The 27,353-nt window shown below is 35.3% G+C and overlaps 1 protein-coding gene across 1 annotated transcript in view; it reads left to right on the top strand.

Moving 5' to 3' along the window:
• The window catches only part of LOC150107146 (cytochrome P450 3A24-like), a 61,082-nt gene that overhangs the window by 14,362 nt on the left and 19,367 nt on the right, over window positions 1-27,353 (top strand). The window contains exons 4-7 of the mRNA XM_090391028.1: window positions 1,355-1,451; window positions 6,758-6,871; window positions 15,615-15,849; window positions 20,527-20,666. Of these exons, the coding sequence (XP_090247154.1) occupies window positions 1,355-1,451; window positions 6,758-6,871; window positions 15,615-15,849; window positions 20,527-20,666 (586 nt within the window). The remainder of the gene's footprint in view (window positions 1-1,354; window positions 1,452-6,757; window positions 6,872-15,614; window positions 15,850-20,526; window positions 20,667-27,353) is intronic.

Below are 27,353 nucleotides of genomic sequence, written 5' to 3'. Positions count from 1 at the left end.
TTTGGTTGGAGTCACATGAGAAATCGTATTTGTACATCTTTTAACTAACGCGTGCGTAAATCTCAAGCCAATAGAGCCATTTGCTAGCTGGCTATTGCAGAAACAATAGAGATCTGCGTGTAACTTTCGGAGTAAAAATGTGCGATCGAAATTTGGAGCAGTGTGTTAACATCAAATTTTGCGGGAAAAATCGGCAAAACTGCTACTGAAAAATTGGAGCTGTTGAAAGTGACATATGGTGCGGATGCTCTGAAAAAGTAAAGTGTCTTTGAGTGGCATAAGAATTTTTCAAAGGTGGGCGAGAGAAGATGTGAACGACGACCCCAGAAGTGAGCAGCCCAAAACAAAAATGACAGTCGCAAATGTGAACAGAGTGCAAGATTTGGTACGGTCTGACAGACGGTTAAGTATGCGATTAATGGCTGATGAATTACAAATGAATCGAGACAGGAGAAAAAGACCTGATGTGGCCTGACAAGTGGACCATCAATCACGACAATGCGCCAAGCCATAGTGCGCTCATTCTGAGAGAGTTTCTGGACAAAAAATCAATTACCGAATTAGGTCATCCTGTGATTTCTGGCTGTTGCCAAAATTAAAGACTGCCCCAAAAGGACGAAGATTTTCTGACATCGCTGATATCCAGCATAATGTGATAAAGAAACTCAAGGACATTCCAGAAAAATAGTTCCACGACTGTTTCCAAAAATGGGAACACTGTCTAAATGATTGTATAAATGCACAAGGGGACTACTTCGAAGATGTAGTAGTCAGTAATGTATAGCTCCGAAAACTTAGGTTTTTTTCACAGGTGTGCACATTAAGGGAATTGTCACAACTCGTGTGTGTGTGTGTGTGTATATATATATATATATATATATATATATCAATCCCACTATCCAAGAATACTCTGCCTGCAGAATTTTTGAAATGACCCTTGTAATACCATGAATTGGCTAACTAAAATTATCGCTAAATTAAAGGTTTCATGAAATGAAGTTAAATGAAATAAAAATTAAATCACAAAACACGATGCTATCGGAACCTGGATATGAAAAATTATCTAAACAGAAAGCATACCCTCTAAGAACTTAGAATCGTTTTGTTCCATCTAATCGCGCTTTCGGAAATAAAAGACGTTACAAAATGATATAAGAGGATTTGTTCATCCGTCTATCTCACAAACAATGAGATAACGTTACTGCCCTAATGACGTATTCCTTAAAAAATAAATAAGAATTACTATTAAGGTATTCCTGAGAAAGCGAAAAATATGCGATTATGCATTGCTTTGATATATTAGTATTGTTAAATATAACAACAAAAATAACCCTGAAAGTTGATTGTTTTTTAGGTATTATTTTGGAATGAATCCGATTCTCCTTGTCACAGATCCTGAGTTACTTAAGAAGATACAAGTTCGGGATTTTCATAACTTTATTAACCGTCCAGTAAGTTGGTATATGTTTTATTTATTTTCTACTTATACTCTCCATAGAATATGAAAGCAAAACTTCATAACATGTAAACTCGCAAAAATCTGTTGTGCAGTCTTACAATGTAACTATTTAACTTTTATGTATTAATATATTTCATTTGCTCATGTTTCTCCAGAAGTAATTTTGCATATATTTACTAAGCTATATATATATTCTTGATCTTCTACTGTCCGTGCGGTTAGCTTTGCGCTTCGCAACAATATGCCTGGGGAAGGAGTGTCCCATGTTCGATTCCCGTCGTAGACGTGAGGAATTTGAAGATCTTCCTCAGACATAGTCAAGTTAGCCGGTCTTGAGCACATCCCGCAAGCAGGCAAACCGGCCCCGTGAACATACGCCTCTACAGTCAAAAATATATTCACCCCCCCCCCCCTAGCGGCAGACCACGCGACAGGTCGGTTGGGAGTAGTATATACTAACAAGAAGTCGCATCTAAGTAACATGCGGACCCTGCATAGGAAGCGGGAATAACGCGTAGTAGAAGAAGATTCTTGATCTTCTACTAGGTTGAAATGATACATTTTAAAGAATATAATAAAGAATAAATTTTAAATGACTTTAAACCGAGATAAAATATTAAATTTTAATGATACAACTAGTTTCAGCCTTCTTCAGGTAGCCACTAAAGGTAGAACACAGTAATAAAAAATTCAAGTTACAAAAAACTGAGAATTACAGGCAAAAAATGCAATACATAATTGACACAAAAACGTATTTTTCAAGTCGTTCTATCTAACGCGCTATTGTTTGCATGCGTGCTTGCAGGTTCTTGAGCCCCGGTATTGAACAACTGCAGTATGGCTATCAGGGATATTATAACTTAAATTGCTGTTCAAATGTTCAGGATTAAGGAGGATTTCTCTGGACTCCATGATTTTTCTTTCAAACTCATCACTACAGCGAAAAATGTTTTCGGATTTATCCCAGCCAACTGAGTGACTCTGTAAATCGTCATGAGGGTTATTAGAGAAAAGAACATGACTGGATAGCGCAGATGCATGTGATCTTTTATAGGAGATGTCTCTCTTATGCTCCTCAATACGTATTGAGGAGCATAAGAGAGGCATCCTTTCATTATCTCTCTTTCTAATGTTCTTTCATTCCCATCACTTCCACTCTCTCCGTTGCTCCCACATTCACCTGACTCTTTCTCCGAACCATTCTTTTACTTATCACATCACTAAGCTATTCTTAAGAGTGCTAATATTTCTATTCATTGTCCTTAATTCAGCTCTCGCGCATTCCGCTTCCATTCTGACTTCATCTATTTCTCTTTCGAGGTGTTGCAATTGAGATATTGAAGGACCAGAAATAAAAGATAGGTCATTTTCACACGGACAGTAGATCCGCAGCAACGTGAGTTTGACATTTAGCACTACCAGTATTAGACGGATGAATAACTGAAGCAACACTCTGCACCAGTCTAGCCAGTGGAACTGAAATTAGAACTGATTGGCTATTGAGTGTGAAGACCTGCATCGGACTCCTTCCAAATGCCTTTTAGTGGCGCCTCGAAGTTAGGTTTCTGTTTAGCTAACCAATTATCACTTGAATTACGGATGGCAGGCGCTCCAAATACTCCCATATAATTTACATTTGAATGAGGAAGGAAAACTTAAGTTAACGGAGAGTAACGTGATGAAAACTGTAATCTTCCTTCTCTCGTGAGCGGCACTGCCACCTCATTAATATCCTGGAGCACCCCTGTTGTGATCAGATCTATGGGTCTTACCTTCACTTCTTTCTTTATACATTTTTAGTCGCGAGGAAATCTTTTCCTAGGCCTTCCTCTTTTACGTCTTCCTAACGGTGGCAACTCTGCACCAAATTCTTTTGTTGCATTCTAGTAAGAGGCAAGAACCGTCTGAAGATGATAGCCTGATTCCACCTGAAGATAAAAGCGAGTGTCGATCAATCTAGTACAGGTAATTCCAGACATGTTATTTGTAACTTGATGTGAAGCAACAGGCAAAAAATGCAATACATAACTTGATGTGAAACTTGCAGTCCGCTGAATTACTTCCTCCTTTATATCCAAATCGCCCCGTTCTTCACCCGTCACATCTTCTAAACCTTTCATCCTCAGAGGGTTAGGTGCTGTCAGGAATGCAGTAAGCTGGTCCTGTGAAATCTTTACCTGTCCACTGTACATGGAAGCTAATAATTGTTTTCAAATCAGTGTATTTCATGTTGTTAAGAATAACAGTAGAATGTTAACAAGAATATTCTATAAATAAGCTCTGAAAGAAGGGACTACATGCAGACAGGACCATTATGTGACTATTTAAACTCAATCCCTCACACGTTAATGTCATATCTACCAGGACTTCATTTGAAAGTAACGGACAAAACGCGGCTATGTGCGGCTGGTAATTGTTCCACTTAAAACATATTTGCCCAGTTTCCATCTTTTAGATTAAACATCAAACACCAATCTCACTACAAACTACTCAACTGACCAAAAACAGTTGTAAATATTCAATATCTAACACAGTTATATAAATCATAACTGAAGTAATTTTAATGTAATCAGACAAGCAAGCAAATAATTGTTTTCTGAATAATATATACACCTTCAGTCTTATTAGAAGAGATTTCCTTTGATGCGACATATTTTTCAACACTATGTAATGAAGAAAATTAGGCTTAACTTTCCCAGCAACTAGAGTAATGCAATTAACGAATTATCAATTGCTTAAAACACTTTGCAGGTATTGCCAGAATGCTTCATCAAACATCATTACATGAATTATATAAAAACAAACAAAAATTATCTGACAAAACAGCTGACACCCACTACACATGCTGTCACAATGTGCGCGCGCACACACACACACTGATATGCAGTAGGATTATATATATTATATACAGATTCATATATGAAGTAGGGATATATGTTATATATACAAAAATCACCTTAGAATATTATAATCTGCATTTTCCCCAGTGTGTGTGTGTGTGTACACACACACACACACACACACACACATTGATATGCAGTAGGATGCATATGATAATGCAATTTTTCTTTCTAATTTACTATTTTTCTTTTTAAACTTTCTGAGTGCATGCGCTTCGAGATCCCAGTAACGAGTCTTGTGCTCTATTAGCTAAGTTAATTTATGGCTGTGTTAACGACTAAGTTTACAGATTCACTCGGGTACATAATAGGGTAGTATTTATGTTTTCACTCTGATTTCTGCAATATATATTATATGGTTTACATTTCTTTACGAGTACTATAAGTTCAAATGTCTGTAAATTACGCTAATATTAACAATCAATATAATTTCTAATTTTATAAACACCTCTACTTAGCCCTACCAGATACTAAACCAGGCGTCTTCATAACTATAATTAATTCGGACGAATAACAATTTGCATCACATGAAAATATCTACTTACATTACTTCAGGAGCTAAAATATATATGCACAAACAGGAATACTTTTCTTACACTTGTCACATATATCACCACATCATAGAATAGCTATTTACAAAATTTCACTATAATCATTACCTCCACACCAACAAAATTCACTTTAAAACATCACAATCTGCAATTTCTCTTCAAATGACAGTCAGCGCCACAATGGCTTTCCAAATACGACACTGTTATTTCAAAAAATAAAATAAAAAATAAATAAATAAATTCAGCACTTAAATAATTGTTGAACTATATTTTAATTAAAAAATAAATAATTAAAAATACACACGAAGAGGTCGTTTTTTATTTTTTTTTTTCACTTTTAGGTAACTTTAAAAAAAAAATCCAATAAACACCCCAATTTACTACTTCTAGAATTAAAGCAACAAAACTTTCAATCAGAATTAGAACAGCAGCGATTGGAAAAACGATGGCATACTGCGCTCTTCGACTAGAAAAGGCCTAAGTTCGATTTTCGTTGTTGAGAGAAGAATCTTTATACGGACTTTTTCATTTGAAAGTTAGTTAGTCGATTCTATACGAAGGTAGCAAGATTTTTTTCCTCCCTCAAACTCGTTTTTTTTTTTTTTTTTAATCCCGCGTATAGGCAAATCGGCCTTTAAAACACATGCAATTTACAGACAAAAAAATACTGTTCGTGATAGTGATGATGATGATCAAAGATACAGGAGTCAAGGTTGAGATGGTTTGGTGATGTGACGAGGAGGGAGGACGAGTATATGAGAAGAAATGGATGTGCAGGGGAGGAGGAAGCGCAGGCAGCTAAAGAAGAGATGGAGGGAGCTGGTGGAGGAAGACTTGAGGATGAAGAACTTGGATATGGCTGCAACCCAAGACAGTAGGATGTGGAGCGAGACTCGTTAAAAACAGCTACCCTACTTTGGTGGCATAAGCTGCAGAAAAAAAGAAGTGGTGGTGATGATAATTATATTTAGTAGGAGAATTAATTGGCTGGGGTAGATGTGTATAGATGAGTGGAGTAAACTGCCATCCTGCGATGAGCCCTTGGATTCCATGGAAGTATCACTTAATAATAATAATAATAATTATTATTATTATTATTATTATTATTATTTTACTGAGTTATTTAGCACCTATTGGGATGACACAGAAGATATCGAAACAAAGCAAGTCGCATTGTTAGCTTCCTTTTTTATTCTTGCTGTCTAATCTGTAATTACTTATCACGTTGTTTCCGCAGGACATGATAAATAAATAAATACAAAGTGTAGCTGAGTGGAAGTGGTAGTTGCATCCTTGCACTATGCCGTCCAAAGATAAACTAAGTTCCAGTGTAATCGCCAATAACAGGAACTTTTACTAATCCTTTCTTCGACCGAAACTCAAGAAAATCGGCCATACAGTGGACATTATTACAGACAGCATCACACCTGTTAGGGTTAGATACCAAGAGATGGCAGCACTTGTTGTCCGTCTCTTCATCAGTACCGCCCATAATTAGTGATGGAGGATCAGTTATCTCTGATTAGCTACCAGTGGAGATTGAACTGCCCCCTAAGTCTCCCAAAGCTAGATAGGGTTTAAAGACTTCGCCTATTCCGTATAAGGGAATAAAAGGTGTTAGCTGATTTTCATTGATTTAAAGTTAGAAAAACTTTAAATAGTATTTATCAGATATGCTTTTTCATGCCACATGAAAGCATATCTAATAATATTTGGAATGGTCATAGAGTATTCGATTACATTTTATTGCTATATTATGAAGCCTAATTAACCTGATACGAATCGATTAATTTTTGTATATTTTTAACCTTATAATTAAGTAAACATGTTTATTCTACCTTTTATAGACCTCTACCGCTTCAGGTATTTTCCGTAAAATGTTGATTGGTCTTCGCTACAAACGATGGAAGGAAGTGAGAAGCATATTGACTCCATCGTTTACAGCAAGTAAAATGAAACTGGTATGTGTACAAAGTACTTAATATCCCAATCACTTTGATCATATTACTTATTACTGATTTCGAATCTTTGTTGGTTAATAGTGTAAATTAAAATTTTCTAATGCATCTTGGAAATATCATTATTGTTGTTGACACCCATTGAACAGAAAGACATTGAATCTGTTTATTTCAAAAAAAAAAAAAAAAAAAAAAAAAAAAAAATTAAACAGAACGTTTGCCACAAAAGAGAGGTAGTATGTATTTAAGTATGTATTTAGGGTCACACCACGACCATACCACAATTCTTTAAAAAGTCGCAAGACACAAATCCAATTCAAACAAAATCCTTAGATCTGAATAGGTTGTCACATTAAAAGGAACATTATCTGCATCATAAGAAAGGAAAACTTACCAATCCATATAAACGCTGACCTTCTATGCAAATTAATGACCTTGGAATATTACAGCTGCCATATCCTGAATTCCATATTCCGAAATCCTGTTCTCCACATCAACGTCAGAAGCACCCAAAATTGTTGATTATCCATCAAGTTTATGTGAATAATCATATAGATATGTTGATTTTCAGTATTAACAGAGGTATTCACAACAAATGAAGAAGTAAGTCATCAAATGCCAAACTTTCATACACACGCACTGTATTCAGCAAGCAAAAATCGACAATAACAGAACATGCAGAAAGCCTATGTATTGAAGTAAACAATAGCAAAAATAAGAACTCTTTATATTAAATGCTTTCGACAGACCATTTAAATGAATAAATTCCTAAAATTGCATGAATTAAATATGTGGATTTCTACTGCAAAAGCAGGGGCAGTAGAATACCTGACAGTAATAGCTGACATAAACATAAATATAAGAATACAAATAATACACAGCGCAATACTTAGACCTACTCTCAGTATATAATCATTCTTCATCTATATGGTCATAGACATAAAAAGACATAGTCGAAAACACAGTCAATAATAGGAAGAGGCGACTACTATCTAAATATACATAGATGCACTTCCAAATAGCTATACTGCACCTGCCATAACATGCAAACGTGTAGATCTGTAGTGTGGCCACTAGTGACAAGATCAAGAAAAGATAAGGAATCGTGACAGGATTGGTTGTTCAGATGATGACATCATTGTGTGCATGACATCATGCGATTGGAAAGTTTGGAATTTTTCTAGGGAACATGCGGCAGTGACGTCACGTTATTTGTTTTTTCGCGTATGGCATTGTGGATGTCCTTCAGAGATAAGGAAACGTGACGTAATTAGTTACTAAGATGCTTGTGTGTAACATCATGAAGGTGGAATTTCTGGGGAACATATGTGTCAGTGACGTCACGTTGTTTGTTTTGTTTGTGTAGGCATTGTGGGTGATAAATAGTGAAAAGGAATCATGTCGTGATTGGTGGAACACTCTGAATCAAATAGGGGTAGGGTGAATGGGGGAAGTGACTTCAGTGTCCTAGATGTGTGTTGTGATCAGATGAAGATAAGTGATGCAATTTGTTAGTTGCAAATAAGTGACATTATTGTTTTGATTGGAAAAGGAAGATATATTAGTAGATAAGAATTCGTGGTGTGATTGTGGGACACTTTAACCACCTCACTGGCCATTATGGATCAAATAAGCATCATCATATGCTTCGTATCCATCATATATTTCAATGTAATATCAATGCATATTATAATTTTAATATGCACTTCACATCCATTATAAACTTGACGTCTATAGACGTCTTGGCCAGTAGCATGGTTAAACCAAATAGGGGTAGGGTGAATGGGGGAAGCAACGTCAGTGTTCTGGATGTGTGTTGTTATGAGCTGTAGGTAAGTAAATGGTTTGCATATGGCATTGTGGGATGGTTAGTGATAAGATAGAGTTTGGAATTTCACTCAGAGGCCCCAAATCTGTCAAGTACATCACATGGCATGTTTGAATCGCTTAAAGCATTGTGGGTGTTTCTAGAGATAAGGAATCATGACGTTATAAGTTTGTAAATTTCTGGGAAACATATGTCTCAGTGACATTACATGGTGTTTTGGTTTGTCTATTGAATTGTGGGTGATGTTTACAGATCAGATATCTGGAAATTTCCCAGTGTGACACACATCGTTCATTGTAGTCAAGTTTTGTCTTTGGTTTACTATTGCTGGCAGTACTAATTTTCCAATAATTCGTTTAAATTTTCCAATATTTCTTTCCTGTTAAAGACGTTAAAGACTATGGGAATTCTCAGATTAGAGTCAAGATGATGGCAGCATTTAGACTTTTCAGAATAATTAATTATATGCTGGTGTCCTCTAAATCACACACACATTCGTTTTTCTTGTCAATAGATGAGTATGGGTGTTCTTAGTTTCGAGTCGACATGGTGGCAGCATTTAGACATTTTTTGAATAATTAATCATATGTTGGTGTGTCCCCCTTCAACCACACACTTTGTTTTTCGCATGTTCATAAATCATCCGAATATTTTGATTTGTCTAAAATTTTAATATCTTAAACTTCATTACTTTTCTAATTAATGTTATCATTATTACAAAATGTTTGGTATTGGATTTTTAGTTTACAGTCAAGAGAAAAACCAAACGGCATTTAAAAAATAAAATAAATGGAGCCTCATTGGATTACAAGAAATTTTGTATGTAGTCTAGAAGTTTCTAATGATAATTTAAATTAACTTACAGTGTCTCCAGAATGGCTCTCCTGAATGCGAATAGATATTCCAAAATAGTTGAATTATAACCTTATATTCACAGCACAAGATACACATGTAAAATACGTGGGTTGAAAGAACGAAATTTCTGTAAATACTGTAACCTGAAATCTAGTTGACTATTTCTTCTTTTAGATTTCTGTCAGTTTCGAACTCTTGATTAATTTCATTCATACTTTGCCTAACGCTATGTTTTCCCATGGTTTCTGCCCAAAATGACATCATACAGTTGAAGTGGAAACGACGTTTTGTCGAGCATATGTGTGACTTCGTTTTTGGAATTCTGGGTGATAGAGTATGAATTCTGACAAATGAGACGAGTTTGTTTTTACTTTATGGGATTCACAAAACACTGTAACACACACACACACACACACTTTTTTTTCCTATCATGTTCACATTTTCTAAAATAATTAACTATTGGAATATCAGTGCTACTGGTTTTTTTCTTTCACGTTTTTCTTGTCAAAGGTTATAGTTAATTTCTTATAGGTTTCTATCTGTTATTCTCACGATTTTCATAAAAGCGACACAAACCTATGAAACTTTATTCATTTGGTCCCATCGTGGGAATTTGTTACTGTAGAAAAATTAATGCTTACATTTTTATTTTTTTAAACCAATACATATAATTCTAATAAGAATAACTGAGCAAAAAAGAAATTAATAAATAACTCATTGTCCTTCTCTGACTATGAATTTTACCTTCGATTCCATGTATGAACATTAATTTATCCTGTCTTCTCACTCCCCCAAATTTGTATTTGTGTTATCTGCATAGTATGATACCTTTTTTATTTTCTATACCAAACTTTTCAAGGGATTTAGTTATGTGATGGGTTAAAATATCTACTGTCTCTCTGTAAAATAATCAAATTCTAACAGTCGTGCTGTTAGAATTTAGTACAAGTGTTTTCTTCTAGTCTGGTGAAATAAATAAATAATTAAATTGAGTGTGAATTCAAAAAAAAAAAAATATATATATATATATATATATATATGGCCTTACTTAAATATGCATAACACATCAATGGCACCCAGTTGTTCATTTAAGTTTACACATTTTATTTCACTGCAATATTATTTACAATGTCTTTTTTTAATCTAACATTCAATAATTAAATAAAGTGAAAAGTGCATTCCATTTTAGTTCCTTACTATTATTGTAGCATTAGCAGTCATTGAGTATAATTTCCCACACTTGAGTGAAAGTTTATTCATTTCTGTTCTTGGGAACTTGTTACTGTAGTAAAATTAAGGGTTACATTTTTATTTTTTTAAAACCAATACATATATTTTTGGGCATTATGATAAGCACAGAATCTTTCAGTATGTTTCCAAAAGTATTTAAAAGTACACGTTAATGTTTTCATGTTTTTGGCATCCAATTTCATTTAAATCAAGAACAGATCTCCCTATTAACCACGCTACTGGTCAAGTAGTATATATACATCCAGTTTATCATGGATGCGAAGTAAATATTAAAATTATAATACCATCGATATTATATTGAAATATATGATGGATACGAAGCATATAAGGATGCGTATTTGATCCATAATGGCCAGTAAGGTGGTTAACTTCGTTAATGTTTTTGATTTTTCTCTTCCTTTGGCTAGCAATATTTGATATTTGCATGTTGATTCTATTATCCATTCTCTTACTTTGTCAAGAGAGAGTGAATCAATTTCCCAGTTACTGATGGTTATATTTTATTAACCAAGAATTCTGTTTCTTAACTCTTTCAGGTAATTCTTTCCAACTACCAGGTGAATTTGTCAATGCATGTCTTACAATAATTCCATCAGAAATACAAATTTCTTTAGGAAATAAATTTGAAGTCTTATTCAAAAGAAAGTTTACATCACTTATACCAATGATAACTGAAAATTCATATTTTTCACCTACTGTAGATTTTTCATATGCATTTTCCTTCATTCTTCTTGCATTACTTGGCACCACAAATAAATAGTTATGTATTATTATTATTTCACTGATTATTAGCTATGATCTGATATTTATGTTAACTTTCTGTTACAAAATTCTAAACAATTACAACTTTTCACAAAGAAACTTTCAAAGAATTTTGTGGCTCACACATTATTTTTACGTAAAGTAAAAATAATGTGTGTACCACAAAATTCTTTGAAACAAGATGCAAAACACCACAACACAATACAATAGCTGCAGTGGATGAACGATTGCCTTTAGTCCAAAGTCACTCGACTCGATTGTTTTTCCTTATGGTTCTGTTCACCCTTACCTTCCCCTACCCTGACCGTTCCTTCAAAAATGAAACTTTCATGCAGATGACTGACAGACATGTTTTTGCATGCTGGTGGATATGCTATTGATGTGTTTTCATCTTCCTTTGTGTGGGGAAAGCCAAAATTTGTATTTGTGTATCTGCAGAATACAAACCTTATTTCTATACCAAACTTTTAATGGTTTAAATCATGTTTTTGGGTTAAATTATTTGCTATCTCCGTAAAAAAAAAAAAAAAAAAAAAAAAAAAAAAAAAAAAAAAAAATCACCAAATTCTAAGAGGTTGGATTTTCGAGAATGTGATAATTATTTAATTATCACATTCTCGAATTCGACAATTCTAAAATAACTAATTACAGGATATCAGTTTACCTCACTTGTTGGCATTTCCCCCTAATTCCTGGCATTAATTTCACAGTAGTGATTTTTTACTAAAATTAAATAGAATTGCATTATGGTATAAAGCTATGGATTTAAATATCAAATTCTAAACTGAATAACTGAGTAAAAATTTCACTGTGGAAAACACAACACACATATTTGTTCGTTTACTTTTTTTATTTTGCTGAAATATTATTATTTACAAAGAAAAAAATTCGAAAATTGTAATTACCTAAAAATATTTCATAATATTTAGTTTACACTCTTACCGCTTTCCAAAGATTTCAGTAAAGAAAATGTTCGTTACTCACTGTTTCTTGGTTACATTACATCAAAATAGTTGGTCATGCCAAAGGGTTTTTAGAATAGATACCAAAGTAAGTACAGCCCCATACATTTGATATTGCATCAGTCTGGAAATGACACTTTGCCTCACTAAACTTTCTGTGTGTTCTTTTGTCAAAAGCACAAGCAGTTTTTGTGAAATGTTCGTAAATATCCCAAAATAAAGAATCTTTATCTAATTGAATAAAATCTTGAAAGTCTAATTTTACCATAGATGAATTTAGATGATTAGCGATAAATTTCCCCATCATACGAATTGCTGCTAATTCAATTTCCAAAAATAGTAAATGATTATCAATGTCGTACATTTTTGCTGAAAATCTCTCAGCTTCTTCAAAACTAATAGGGAAAACTTTACATCCACCAGCACCTGAATCGCCAAGCATTAGGTCCTCATCTTGGCATTTCAGAATATAAGTTACCAAGGTCCATTTCATAGTTAACTCTTCTTTGCAAGTCGCCGAGGATATCAGACCACTTCCTATGTAACTTTTCTGTAGTGGTCCTGGATAAATACATCACAATATATACGTATCTTCTAAAATAATAACAGGTTTCCATCCTTTTCGAGCTATGTGAAGAGTTTTGTCTCATGATATTTTCCTGAAGAAAGAAAATTTCAAAGACTTTTGTGGCTCATCCATTATTTTACTTTACTGGACACAAAACGCCACAACACAATATGACAGCTGCACTGGATGAACGAATTGCTATAACTGAAAAGGCACTCAACTTGAGTGTTTTTCCTTATAGTACTGTTTACCTGATCCTTACCCTAACCATTCCTTCAAAAATGATACTTTCCATTCCAACAATTTTGGACATCCACAAATGGCTAGCTCACTCATTTCATTGGTTATCACTTTGAGGTGACATCACTAAAAGATATCCGCAAATGGTGTGCTCACTCATCTCCCTTTGGATGAATTTGAGCCACAGAGATAAAGTTTGGCCCACGATGTCACAAAGTAAGATAAGCTCACACAACATCAAATCTACCAGCGTGCAAAAACATGTCTGTGAGTCATCTTTGCAAAAGTTTTAAGCTCTGCATTACTTCAACCTTAACATTATTTGGTCTGGCTCCCACTGACTAAAGGTAAAAATAAAAAGGTATCGTACTGTGCAGATAACACAAATAGAAATTTTGGGGAGTGAGAAGACAGGATAAATTAATGTTCATACAAGGTAACATGAAGAAATAGACAGAAAACTTTTATGCTGTTTTGAAAAATAAAGAGAAGGTACATTTTTCTTTTCTTTGCAAACATTTGTACATGATAAAAATTTAAAAACATGTGACTGGCAATCGAAACTTTTTCTTTTCAAAACTTGACAACACATACTATTCCATTAGGAAAACGAAAAAAAAAAAGACAGATGTGATAGCTAATAATGTAATTGTGTCTTTTGAAATCAATAAAGTACAAATGAATTAAATAGTGACAATATCTGTAGATGTATCCAACAGCGTAGTATATTTGTTCATCAGTTTGGAATTAAAATGTGGCTAAGCATTTGGTGATTTAATATTTCAGCAATATAAAATATGCATTTGTAACTTAAATGAACAAACGTGTGTTGTTGTTGTGGTTTCCACAATGAAACTTTACTCAGTTATTCTGATTAAAAGTTGATATATAAATCCATAACTTCATACCTCAATTCAATTTAATTATTTTAAAAAAAGTGGGGAAACTGATATCCTGTAATTAATCATTTTAAAAAATTTTCTAATGCTGCCTATTGACCTTGTTTGAGTTATCTGTAAACATCTCGTTCACATAAACCCCGAACTGATAATAGAATCTTGGTATCATGAGAACACAAAAGGGCCATGCAAAACATCAAAAGGGAGGATATGATTCATGAAAAAGCCATGTGGAGTTGTACACTCACCTAAACATATCATATAGTCTAAAGTTTTGAATGATTGGAAATAATAAGAAATAACTAATTATTTGTTGTGCTAGCAAAAGAAGTTTCTAAAAGAAAATTCTAATGGAGAGTTCAAAACCTTGTTTGTCTCATATCCATTAGATGACGAAAGGCGTTCGAATCTAGTCACCGACTAGAGGAACTTTTTCTAAGCCTTTTCTCGACTGGTTTCAGAGTTAGTCGATCTCTGGCATGGGCTAGCAGGTTTTTGCCTCCCAGAAAATCGGTTTTTTCGTCCCATAAACTCAAGAAAATCGGCCGTCGAACTCGCACTATTTTCAGACATTAAAAATAAAATATTGTGTTAGGGTTAGGGACTACTAGATGGCGGCACTTACCAGCCACCTTCTTCACTGCATGCCAGTTAATTAGTGATAGCCTTGGACTAGTTATCTCTGATTGGCCACCAGTGCAGATTGAACTGCCCACTCAGTCTCCAAAAGTTAGATAGGGAAAAAAAAGGCATCACCTACTCCCTATATGGGAACAAAAAAGTAAAGTCAAGAGTAAAGTCGATGTGATGATGAGCTCTAATTAATTTTCTCAACGAAATTTTCAAATATTGTTACTGCTTTTTAAGAGTTCATCATTAGCCAATCGGCTTTGCACCCATGTATTTTGAAACTAATACATCTTAGTGAAATTGGACTGTGTAGCTCAGTGGAAGTGACGTTTGCATCCTTGTGCAAAGTCGCCCAAAGATAAACTAAATTAGAGTGTAATTAGAGGAACTCTTTCTAAGTCTTGCTTCGACTGGTTTTCGAGTTAATCGATTTCTAACACTGGCAAGCGGGATTATTTTTCATAAAACTCCAGTTTTCTTTTCCTTTAACTCAACAAAATCGACCGTGGTACCCACACTATTTCAGACAATAACATATCCGGTTAAGTATAGGAATAATGAGATGACCGACTCACCTACTCATTATTAGAGAATAAAAGGGTTCAGCTAATTTATTTGACATGCTAGTGAAAGTATTTCCACTAATGGTGCCCTGACTGATTACTTTTAAGTTATAAATCTTATTATACTTGCCATTGTTTGATCAATAAGAACTGACTGTGTCTAATGCATTGAAACGCTTCCTTTAAAGATGTCTCCAATAATCATGGATGCCATAGAAGTTCTCCTGCAAAACATAAAGATGAAAGCAAACAACAAAGAATCTTTTGACATATATCCTCTCTATCAGGGCCTGACCATGGATGTGATTGGAAGAGCTGCATTTGGTATCAAAACAGATGTTCAAAGTAATCCCAACGATTCGCTCATGAAATCAGTCAGGGTTCTTTTCAGAACCAATTCTCCTTTTCTTTTCCTCTTTGCACGTAAGTTGATTTTTGTAACTTTACTTATTAATTTAAGCAATTTTTTTAAAAAATTATGAATGGTTACCCTCAAGCACATAATTGATTATTAATAACATCTTTTAGATAGAAAACGTAACTGGCTGTGTCATGTTATGTTAGATTTGGGTAGGTAGTGAAGTGCCATGCGGCATTTCCTTTTTAGAAATGCTTATTTAGTTTTCTCCCAAATCTGATGAAAGCAGTTTGGTCACTCATATTTGTTTTTCCCTATTTTTTAAATCAATCCCAAGAAGAAAGTTTGTAAAATTACCGTAAATTTAGTATTGTAATTTGGACGACTAAGGTGAGATAATCAAAGAACTTGGTTTACAGTCCAAATATGGAATTTATTTCATGCTTTCTTTCATGGTCCAATTTTTTTCATGGTTCTATTAGGTGGACTACTCTCAAACTAGAAAACTATAATAATTTCCTAAAACATTTCTTTGAGTGAAAAAAAATGAAAAATTGGCCAAGTCAGATATAATGCATGAAAAGTTCACTTATTTGTTCAAATTCGAAAGACTTGTTGAAATTGAAACATGTAGTTTGCAACATGATGTTCACAAAACATTGTTTGCAGTTTTATTATTTAGGCCCCTAATAACCTGGTAAATCCTGCCTTGTAAATCCCAGCTTCTCATGGTTCAGCCTATTTCCACAAATGAGTCACTGATTAATACTGTCTTAAATGCACATCTTCCCTAGTTGAAGGAAATGGCAACTTAAAGTCTAGGCGGTAGATTACTTTCACCTCTTGGTGAATCACTACCGCTCTGTTTTCTGAAAAACATGAAGTGACTGTCGACATATTTCATTTCTATGGTTTATTTCTACATCTTCCAGTCTCTGTCCTCTGTCTCTTTCCTTTCTTTGCACATCCAGTGTGGGTGATGGCTTTGTTGGGCCTGCCTTCCACATGGTAATTACCCAGAGTTTCGCAACTTCCCTCATTGAAGGCTAGAACAGAAAAGTTGCTTCCTGGTAGAAGAAACTTTTCGACTCTATAAGATCAGGAATGGAAGGAGTCCGTGTATAGCAGTTCCTAAGGGCAGTGCAAGACAGTGCCTGGAGAGGAGACTAGGTGTTCCCTGTATAAGAATTATGTTTGCAAGTCCACGCTGCTTCTCGTGTGTAATGATATTGTGTGATGTAATGATAACACAAATAATTGTATAACAGATAATTGCCATCAATCTTTCTCCGAATACTCTGTACTTCTTTCTCTACCTTCTACCTTCTCTACCAGCTCTACCTTCAAACACAGAACAGGTATTAGTCTCCTTTTGACTTCGCCTACCATAATCTTGTCCTTGTTTTTTCTACATATCGAGTTTGTCCTGGGAAATCTCAGCCTCGTGTTCTATAACACTACAACGGTTCCAATTTGGATCACACGGCAAAGATTTCTATACCCGTCTTTTATGGTGAAATTATTCTTTCCGATTTTCTGATTCAATTATCTATCTACTCCGACTAAATAACTGAAATTATTATCAATGGTATGAGGGCTTTCATTTCTCATTCCCATGTCCAATTCTCCAAAAATTTGTATAAACAACCATGACAAATCTATCACTGTACCATGGCATACCTATAATATTCTTTCTCTTATTTTTTGCCAAAAGGATCTCCGAGTAATGCTGTCATCATTACTCATAATAATGAGTCCAAGAATCTGGTTAGTATCTTTATATATGCATTATAACTTTGTGCTAAATAATTAACATTCGTACATCTTGAGCCTCTGCAAGCTGTATTAGCTCGCAAAGGCTCGATTCCTACACCATATATTTTTCTTTCCAACCCACCATCGTATGGATTCCCTCCTGTCCTCTATGATTAGGTTGCTAGCTTCTCTCTATTTGTTCATTGAATGTCTTGCCAGATGCTATCGTCTCATCAGATTTTTCCAGTGCTGTCTTAGGACTCTGTGTTTACACCTGTCCTCATTTTATATGTTGACAATCTTTTGTCACTGACTTTAAACTCTATCCGTAGTTCTGTTTATGTCAAATACACACCATTCCTCTTCTTTCACAAAGTCACAGTACTGAAATGATTCAAGCTTAAAGAGCTATAATCAATACTTTAAACACTAACCTACTAGCATTACAAAGCGAAGATAATTATATATATACCAAGTTATTTTAAATATAAACCTGTTTTTTTTACTCCATTTTCCAAGTAAGCAAACAGAAAAGTCAGTCAAGTTTGCGCCTGCAAGTGTTGCAAGTCTAGCTGACCCTGCACGTAGTGCAAGTCCAAGGCAACTCCTGGTAAAGGTAGAATAAGCTCTGATCACTATTCTTAATATTTACCCTTAATGCAAAGTACATCTCCTGGCGATGTATGATACTATGTATTAAAGGCAAGGGGCCACTACCCAGATCGGTTTCGACCTTTATTGAGGTCTCATCAGTGGGAGCCAATAACTTGGTATCTTTAGCATATATTATATCCAAGGTAAAAAACTTTCTACATCTATCTCTCATCCTAAGATTTTTATTTAATAAGGTCAAAGCACCTTATGATAACTTGTGTTGGTAAAATATTTATAAGCTATGTATTACTTAACTTAGTATTTCTTTAGTAATACAGAGCTTATATTTATAAGCTCTGTATTACTTAAAACTTAGCCTGGCTCCCACTGATGAGACCTCATAAAGGTCGAAACTGGTCTGGATAGTGGCCCATTGCCTTTAATACATACATCTCCTTCAGGAGATGTGCTTTGCATTAAGAGTAAATATTAAGAATAGTGATCAGAGCTTATTCTACCTTTACAACGAGTTGCCTTGAACTTGCACTACGTGCAGGTTCAGCTAGACTTGCAACACTTGCAAGCGCACACTTGACTGACTTGTCTGTTTACTTCCTTGGAAAATGAAGTAAAAAAAAAACAGGTTTATATTTAAAATAACTCGGTATCTTTAACATATATTATACCCAAGATAAAAAAAAAAAAAACCTCTACACATATCTCTCATCCTGAGATTTTTATTTAATAAGGTCAAAGCACCTTATGGTAACTGGTGTTGGTAAAATATTTATAAGCTCTGTATTACTAAAAACTTAGTATTTCTTAGCCTGGCTCCCACTGATGAGACCTCAATAAAGGTCGAAACAGGTCTGGGTAGTTGCCCTTTGCCTTTAATACATAGCATCATACATCTCCTCCAGGAGATGTGCTTTGCATTAAGGGTAAATATTAAGAGTAGTGATCAGAGCTTATTCTACCTTTACCACGTGTTGCCTTGGACTTGCACTATGTGCAGGGTCAGCTAGACTTGCAACGCTTGCAGGCGAAAACTTGACTGACTTGTTTGTTTGCTTACTTGGAAAATGGAGTAAAAAAACAGGTTTATATTTAAAATAACTTTATCTTTAACATATATTATACCCAAGGTAAAAAACTCTCTCTCTATATATATACACACACACACACACACACACACACACACACACACACACACACACACACACACACACACACACACACACACACACACACATACTCTTAACACAACGGTTTAATATCACTGCTGATTCTCACGTTCCCGATATTGTCGCCATTTCACAGTGATGTCACAATTCTGCAACACTTACGCTGTGTTGTAAATTTCCCGTTCTCCCTCTCATTATCGAAAATGCAGGAATTTCACACCGCAAATCAGCTCAATCGGTTTGGTAGAAAACATAGTTAGGAAGGAAAATTAGTTTCTATCAGAGTCGTAGTTACTTCAGTCGAAATATCAAATGATAAAACGCGATAAAGATTGAAAGGAAAAACTGGCAACTCTGCATAAGCGTTTCTGAATGACAAATGAATGGCAGTACCCAGATGTCAAGAAAAACGCGTTCACACCATCCCAAGCACATGCCTCTATACAGGGCATAACAGGTTGTTGAACTTTCAGCTCTGTTCAAATATAAGCATTTCTCATACGAGCCATATGGGTAACTTCATATACACCATCTGAAGTAAACCGATATAATTTTTATTCATTGAATATTAAGTATAATGGACTATTTATTTTGGTGGAAGTGGCGTTTGCCTCCACAGTGCTAGGCTACTCAAAGTTCAACTCTAGTCGCCGAGTACAAGAACGTTTATGCCTTTCTTCGTCCATATTTCAAGGTAACTGATCTCTGGCACTGGCAAGCTACATTGCTTGTCTACGGGAAGCTAGGTTTTTCGTCCCGTAAACTCAAAAAAATCGACTCGAGAACCATAGTATTTCAGATAATAACACACGGTGCTAAGGTTGCTCTATTCACTGGGTGCCGCGTAATGATAGTGAGAATCTTGGGCGAATTATCTCTGATTGGCTATCGGTGGAGATTGAACTGCCCACTCAATTTCCAAAAAGTTAGAGCTAAGGCAATCTGGCCTCCTATCTATAAAGTAATAAGAGGGTTTAGCAGATTTTTTACTGACCCTAATTAGCAGAATGCTGGCAGGGAGAAACGAATATTTTAAATTAATGTTTATTTTGCTTCGTTGCTATGCTGAAACATTGAATCATTACCTGCAATAACATAATTGAATAAATCGCCATCTTTTTTGTTTGCACTTTGCATAATTAGGAATACCATGTGTAATCTTGTTCTACTCTGTTTCATGTTTTACTGTGTTGTTTTTAAATTTTGCAGTTTCATTTCCGGAGCTCTCCAAAGTGTTTATACTGATGCGCGAAATAAAGTTAATTTTTAAAAACGAAATGAGAAATCCTATAACAGAATTGACAGATTCCTGTAGGGCAGTTATCAAGTCAAGGAAAGAAAATCCAGTGGTGAGTATATATATTTCGTAATATGAATAGATGTCTAATTTGACAATGAATTGGGAATATGTATCTTTCTTGACCTTTATTCTTTCTTCTTCTTATTGTGCTATCTTCTATCGAAGGTCAGCGACCATCTTGGCGAACAAACTGCGATCTTGTGTTAATCTGAGCAGTTGTGCACTGCTCTTTCCTGTCCACGTCTTGATGTTGTCAAACCATGATATTCTTTTTCTTCCTCTAGTTCCTTTGCCATCAATTCTTCCTACCAAAATAGTTTGTAGAAGTTGGTATTTGCTGTTTCTCATGATGTATCCAAGATATGATGTTTTTCGTTTCTTGATTATTTGTACAAGAAGTTTAGCTTTGCAATGGATTTTAAGACATCTTCATTGGTAATTTTTTCTGTCCATGATATCTTTAGCATTCTTCTGTATAGCCACATCTCAAAGGCTTCGATTTTCTTGATGGTTGTCGCCTTCAATGTCCATGTTTCAACTCCATAGAGCAGAATAGACCACACGTAGCATTTCAGCATTCGGCATCTGACTTCCATGTTTAGGTCTTTATTGCAGAATAGTGTTCTCATTTTCATGAAGGACTGCCGTGCAACTTCAATCCTTGTCTTTATATCTATTTCTGGATCCCACCGTTCATTAAGCCAGCAACCAAGATATTTATATCTTGACACTTGATCAATATTTTTCCCATTGAGTGTCAGTTTCATTGATGAGGCTGGATGTTTGCTGATGATCATGTATTTTGTCTTGTTGATGTTTATATTTATTCCCATTCTTTGGCTTTCTATGTATACTCTGTCAACGAATTTTTGGAGATCCATAATGTTATCTGCAATTAGCACGGTGTCATCTGCATATCGTAGGTTGTTAACAATCTTTCCATTTATTGTGATTCCCTCTGGACATTCTTCCAATGCTTTTTTAAAGATTACCTCTGCATATATGTTGAACAGGAGTGGTGAGAGCACACATCCTTGTCTCACTCCTCTTTTGATGTTAATATCACTGGTGGTATTCTTTTTTCTTTATTCTGTATTCTTTATTCTGGATTCTTTAGTTCTGCGCAATTGATTTTAAACGATGATCTATGCGATCTATATAGTTCTTTAAATGCTCCTGTGATTGAAGAAACCACACGAAAGAAAAGAGAAGAAAAGAAGACAATCACAACAACGTGTAATTGTCTTCTTTTCTTCTCTCTTCTTTCAAGCTCTCCACTTGTCAGCAGCTGCCTATTCTCAGATCCCACTCAGTACGATTCATCCAGTCCTAATCCTGTTTCCATAAATATCAAAGGCCATCGTTTTTCTGTCATTCTCTGGACGTGTTCATACCATCCAAAGCACGCGCCTTTGCATAGAAGGTTGTTCAACTTTCAGTTCTGGTCATTACTCAAACGATCCATATGTGTAACCTCATACCCCGTCTTAAGTAATCGATTTACGCAACTCCTACTTCTTTCACCTCTTGCTGATAGTTAATGTCCAATACTCACATCCATAGTTCATCATACTTTCTACAATGAAATGATACAGCATATTAATTTCCTTATGACTCCTTCAAATACCATTGATGGTTCTAATAGCTTCTTGTGCCTGTCCTGTTCAAAACGTTTTGTCCACATCACATGGCCGGAATTGTTCATCGACTCAAGATATTTGAAAGCATGTCCTGATTTTATAGTTCCCAACTGTAACTCAAAATACCCGGTACTCGGTTTTTAATAAATTAACCTTCAGACTCCAACGTTTATACGTGTCCAACAATTTTCTCATTTGGTACTGTACACCCTTCTTGTACTGTGCGCGTTTCACATGGCCATCAGCAAAAAGAAGAGGACGTAGGACTTGGTCTCCAATGGGTATACCCATTCCATGGCGATGTATCTTCTAATCGTCATCTTAGTAGATCTTAAACAATGACACACAACATCTCTCGATTACATATTTCGTTTAATTCTTTATCCAAGTGTAAGCAAAGAAAGTTTGCGTCTAAAATATTTTCAGGACTCTGGCAACTCGTGGTAAAGGTGGTTATGGTATGTTAGGAGACCATAACAGCCTGAATTATCTTAGAATATTTAGCATTTAGACTAGTTACATTCCATCTCCCAAAAATTATTGTATGTTTCTTGCAAAGTCATCGCCCAAAATATCCACCAGTATTTCCTTCCTTTCTGATATTCGGAGTATTATTTTTACACAGAGAGCGACCTTGCATGTCATGGAACCCCCAGTCTGTTTGACCAGGATTTAAATTTTAAATTTAACTTTATTTCTTGCTTACATTTTATACCCCATTTCCATGAATGATTTCAAATGGGGTAGTATTTCTGAACTGGTTTGCAATGTAACAGATTGGTTCCTTTAGCAGTACGGTCTTATGAGCCATTAACCTGGTCACATATGACAATGCATGTTACAAAAATAATTCGTTTTCTGAAATATTGAACACTAAGGGCATATCGTGGTGTTAGAGAATTAGAGTTATTAGTTCATTAAGAGAACGTGCACTTAACACACCACAATGATGCACTATAATTTCTGAAATCATATCTTTGATGGGAGAGATATATATACTATAATTACCTTATATATATTATTATTATTAATATTATTATTATTTAAATGATCAATCACATAATCCTTTTGAATTAATGGGAAATAAAGCATACTTTGTGTGTCTGGAAAATTCAATATAAGCAGGCTGGGTAGCAATGCCAGTTATTGCAGCAGTTCAGTAGTTGTTTCTCTAGCTCTGTGTGTGTGTGTGGTGTGTGTGTGTGAAATAAGGTTTTATTTTGCTTCTAAATCTTCATCGCACAGAGTTTTCTTAAAAACTATAAAAACATCTTTCATTCCCTTTACATCCCCATACATTTCATCCCCAAAACTTACATAGGGCTGCAAGACCATTTAGTCCTATGTAAGTTTTGGAGATGATTTTTTTAAAAGCTAACTTTTAACCTGAGCCAATCACAATATAGATGATCTAAGATTATCAATTATTATAATTGGCATTTTCGGTGGAGGAGAGTACCACAGACAACTGCCGCCATCTCATCGTCTCTAGCATTATATTATGTGAAATATGAGTTCTGCGGAATAGTTTTTTCCCTATTCCGTGCTAGAGATAGAATAACCTTGGAACCGCTTGAAGAAAGGATTAAGAAAAGTTCCTCTGGTCGTTATTAGAATCGAACTAGGAACGGCCTTTCTTCGGAGGCCTATCGCTGAGGTTGCAAATGCAATTTTTACAGGACTACATGGCGAGGACATCGAGAAAATTTAATCTTTGAATACTTGAACGAGGATATTTTATTTTTATCACTAAATACAATGAAACGGAAATGGAGTCATCATTAACCGACTGTAAGCTAATTTCGAAACAGTTATGATATTCTCATAGCCCTATCAACATAACGGAGTCGGTTGAAGAGGTAAACAATTCCACAGTTAATACATGCTGATGGAAATCATATCCCAGAGTGGTTATTGATACACATCCACAACGTGAACACCGTGATAGCGGAGATTAACAATGGCGAAAGGAACGGTAGGCGAAGACTGAAAACACACATAGACTACAGACATTCAGGAATTTAATGAGCTACATTGATACGTTCAGCACAAAATCATTGAAAGAAGTAGTAACAAGGCCGAGTGAGAACAAAAATATTCTGGAGATGAAGTACTGAACATTGCTGACGATAATTTAATAGCCAATCTTTAAATAAAATTTTTATATTGTCTAGCCCCTTGTTCTTCAACCTGTGGTCCGCGGAAATTTCCTGGCGGTCGGCCAAAATTTTCGAGAAATTTCTTCGTCTCTCCGAAACAACCCTCCAGCCACGTATATCAAACACGTATATAACCTCTAAGCAGCAGCAGATGTCTCACTAGCTAAAAATTGTAATTTCATAACATTAGATTTAATAAATGAAATACTATCTACATTGGTTTATGTTTTTGTCTTAGCCGTCAGCCGGTACGCGAAATATTTCTCCTATTTTCCCCGGTCCGCAGGTGTATAAAAGTTAAGAAAGTGGGCTAGATCGAACTCTGATCTAGCCCACTTTCTCATATTATTTTGACCACTTTTGGATCCAACTAGAATACTTCAGTGTTCTGGTTGGATCCAAATAAGGAGAAAAGCATCGAGTTTAAAAGTTTAGAAATTTTGGAGTTTTTGAAATAGAGTTTGAAATTCAGGAAGAACATGAAAAAGAGTCAAACGTCTACTGAAATATCTTGTCTCTTCGAAACACCAGGTACTGGAAAATAATAGAATGCGTAGTGGATTAATTTATAAGAATTATGGCTGAAAAATTCAAATAAGTAACACTAGATTTTGAAAAGTTTTTCGATTTTCAATAAAAATCATGCATCTCTCTTTCAGTATCAATATTTACGATAGTATTTTTCTGGAATTTCGCACTTTGGAGCATAACCTCTGTTTTTATATGACACACACACACACACACACACACACACACACACACACACACACACACACACACACACACACACACACACACACACAAATTGTGACATATACAAGGAAATCCAAAAGTTGCCCACATAAAATTTGAAGCAGAACTTCATCGAAGTGTTTGAATTCTGATTATTTATTTTGCCTATAAATGGCACTTTTCATTCTCTGACCACTCTCATGGAATCTATCCTCGTGTCGAGTATGGGGCGCACATTGCATAGTTTTGTTTATGAGGAAAGAGAAATGATACTTTCCCAGGAGCAAGGAGTTATTTTAGAATGTCATTCTGTCTGTCGTTATCACGCAAATGTTGTGGAGGAGTTTCGTCAGAAGCTTTCCAACCCTGCTGTTCCTTAAAATTCGACAATTACAAGATTAATCAAACGATTTCGTGAAACCGATCAGTTGCAGACAAACTGCGAGATGAAAGACCTTCCATTTCGACTGATGCTAAAGTGACTGCGGCACACGATGTGTAGCAATATTCACCTTCAAGGAATCTTAGAAAACTCTCTGCACAGACAGGTATGTCATATGGCAGTACTTGGACCGCAACCAAACAATTAAAACTTCATCCATATCGAGCTGGACAATGTTTTCTTCAGTGACGAAGCATGGTTCCGCCTAAGTGGATACGTCCCCCCCCCCAAAAAAAAAAACAACAGAATTTGATAATCGAAATATCCTGTTTCTTTCCCATGAAATGACCTTGCATTCTCTGAAAATCGAAGTGCAGTGTGCAGCCGTCGCATTTCGGACCCATTTTCTTTGAGACAGCATTGAACGCTGCACTGTACCAAGATATCATAACCCAGTTCATGGTTCTTCTAGAGATTGAAGAACGTGATTATTGTTTTTAGCACGACTGTGCTAGTTGGCACACATCAAATGAAACAATGCAATTTTTGCTAGAATTGTTTTGATGACAGCTGTTTTCTAAAGGACTTTCGTCCCCAAGGTCGACACATTTGTTACCTTCCGATTTCTTGTTATGGTGTTACCAGAAAGGTAACACTGTCAGATTTTCAAATGCAAGAGCGTTTCATGGAATATATCAGAATTTTTCGATGACCAAATTCTGTTATTTTGGCTGTTGAGATATCCACTGTATAATATAAAAATAATCCTCACATAGTTGAACTAAAGCTGCATATCACTGAAGATTGAGCAATCAGTAATTCTGTGCTTCGAAAATTGCCTCCAATTTGGTAAAAAGCTCATGAGCCTGCATACAAGAAAGAGGCGGCCATTTTGAACATTTGCTTTAGTAATGTTATTTTTGCTTTGTAAAGATATGGTTATAAGCTTGTTTGTAGCAATTTCGTTCTATAAAGTTTGTCCCTAATAATGAAAAATTCAGATTTATTTTATGATGTGCGTGCCTTTTGGTTCGCCATATATATAAGTCACAGTGCATCTTCACTGTCTAAATTACACACTGAATGATTTTTTTTTCACTCCAAGGTGGCACATGTGCCTTTGAGAGTTGGGACGTTGCTTGCCAGAGAATACTAAATTTAGAATCCTCTGATTTTGACCACCTGTACTTAAGGTTTCTTTGTCCCCATTCAGTAACATTCACCTGGTGTGTTTAGGGCTCTGAAATTCTAGAACCGACTCAGACATCTTAACTTTCTGGTTTTGACAAACCATACGGTGCTTCAAGATTATCAACTAGTACCTAAACATTGATCTCTCCATACCATCTTTCAATGGGAAGAGAATAACTTGATTACTCTCAACGTTTCCAAAGTGTTGTCTTGCCTTCTTTTTTGCAAAAGGGAGATCTCAGCTCTCCTATCCTTACCCTCAGTAATACGTAAATCACTAGACAAGATCAGATATCGCTCCTTGAGCTGAACATTTACCTCCAGCCTCTTCTGGCATAAACACATTGCATCAATAACTTCCTCATTTATTCAACTACTAAGTAGCAATATTTGCTACTTAGTACGCCCCTTTCTCCCATTTCAACTGCTAACTCTGTACGAATCCCTAATTCTCCCATACTTGGAATAGTGTTCAGATGTTAAGGTAGGATACCTCTCCTCCTGTAAAAATTCTTGATGCTATCCAGAGTAGGACAATTCTGCTAATAGATGATCTCTCACTGACTCGCTACAACCACTATCTCACAGATGTGCTGTTTTGACTGTGTCTTTTCTTTACGTACTTCTATGTA

Source organism: Typopeltis vanoorti, chromosome 4, assembly GCF_054136105.1.
Source record: "Typopeltis vanoorti isolate ZY-2024b chromosome 4, IOZ_Tvanoo_1.0, whole genome shotgun sequence".
Classification (NCBI taxonomy): domain Eukaryota; kingdom Metazoa; phylum Arthropoda; class Arachnida; order Uropygi; family Thelyphonidae; genus Typopeltis; species Typopeltis vanoorti.
This window is presented reverse-complemented; position numbering and strand designations above follow the sequence as displayed.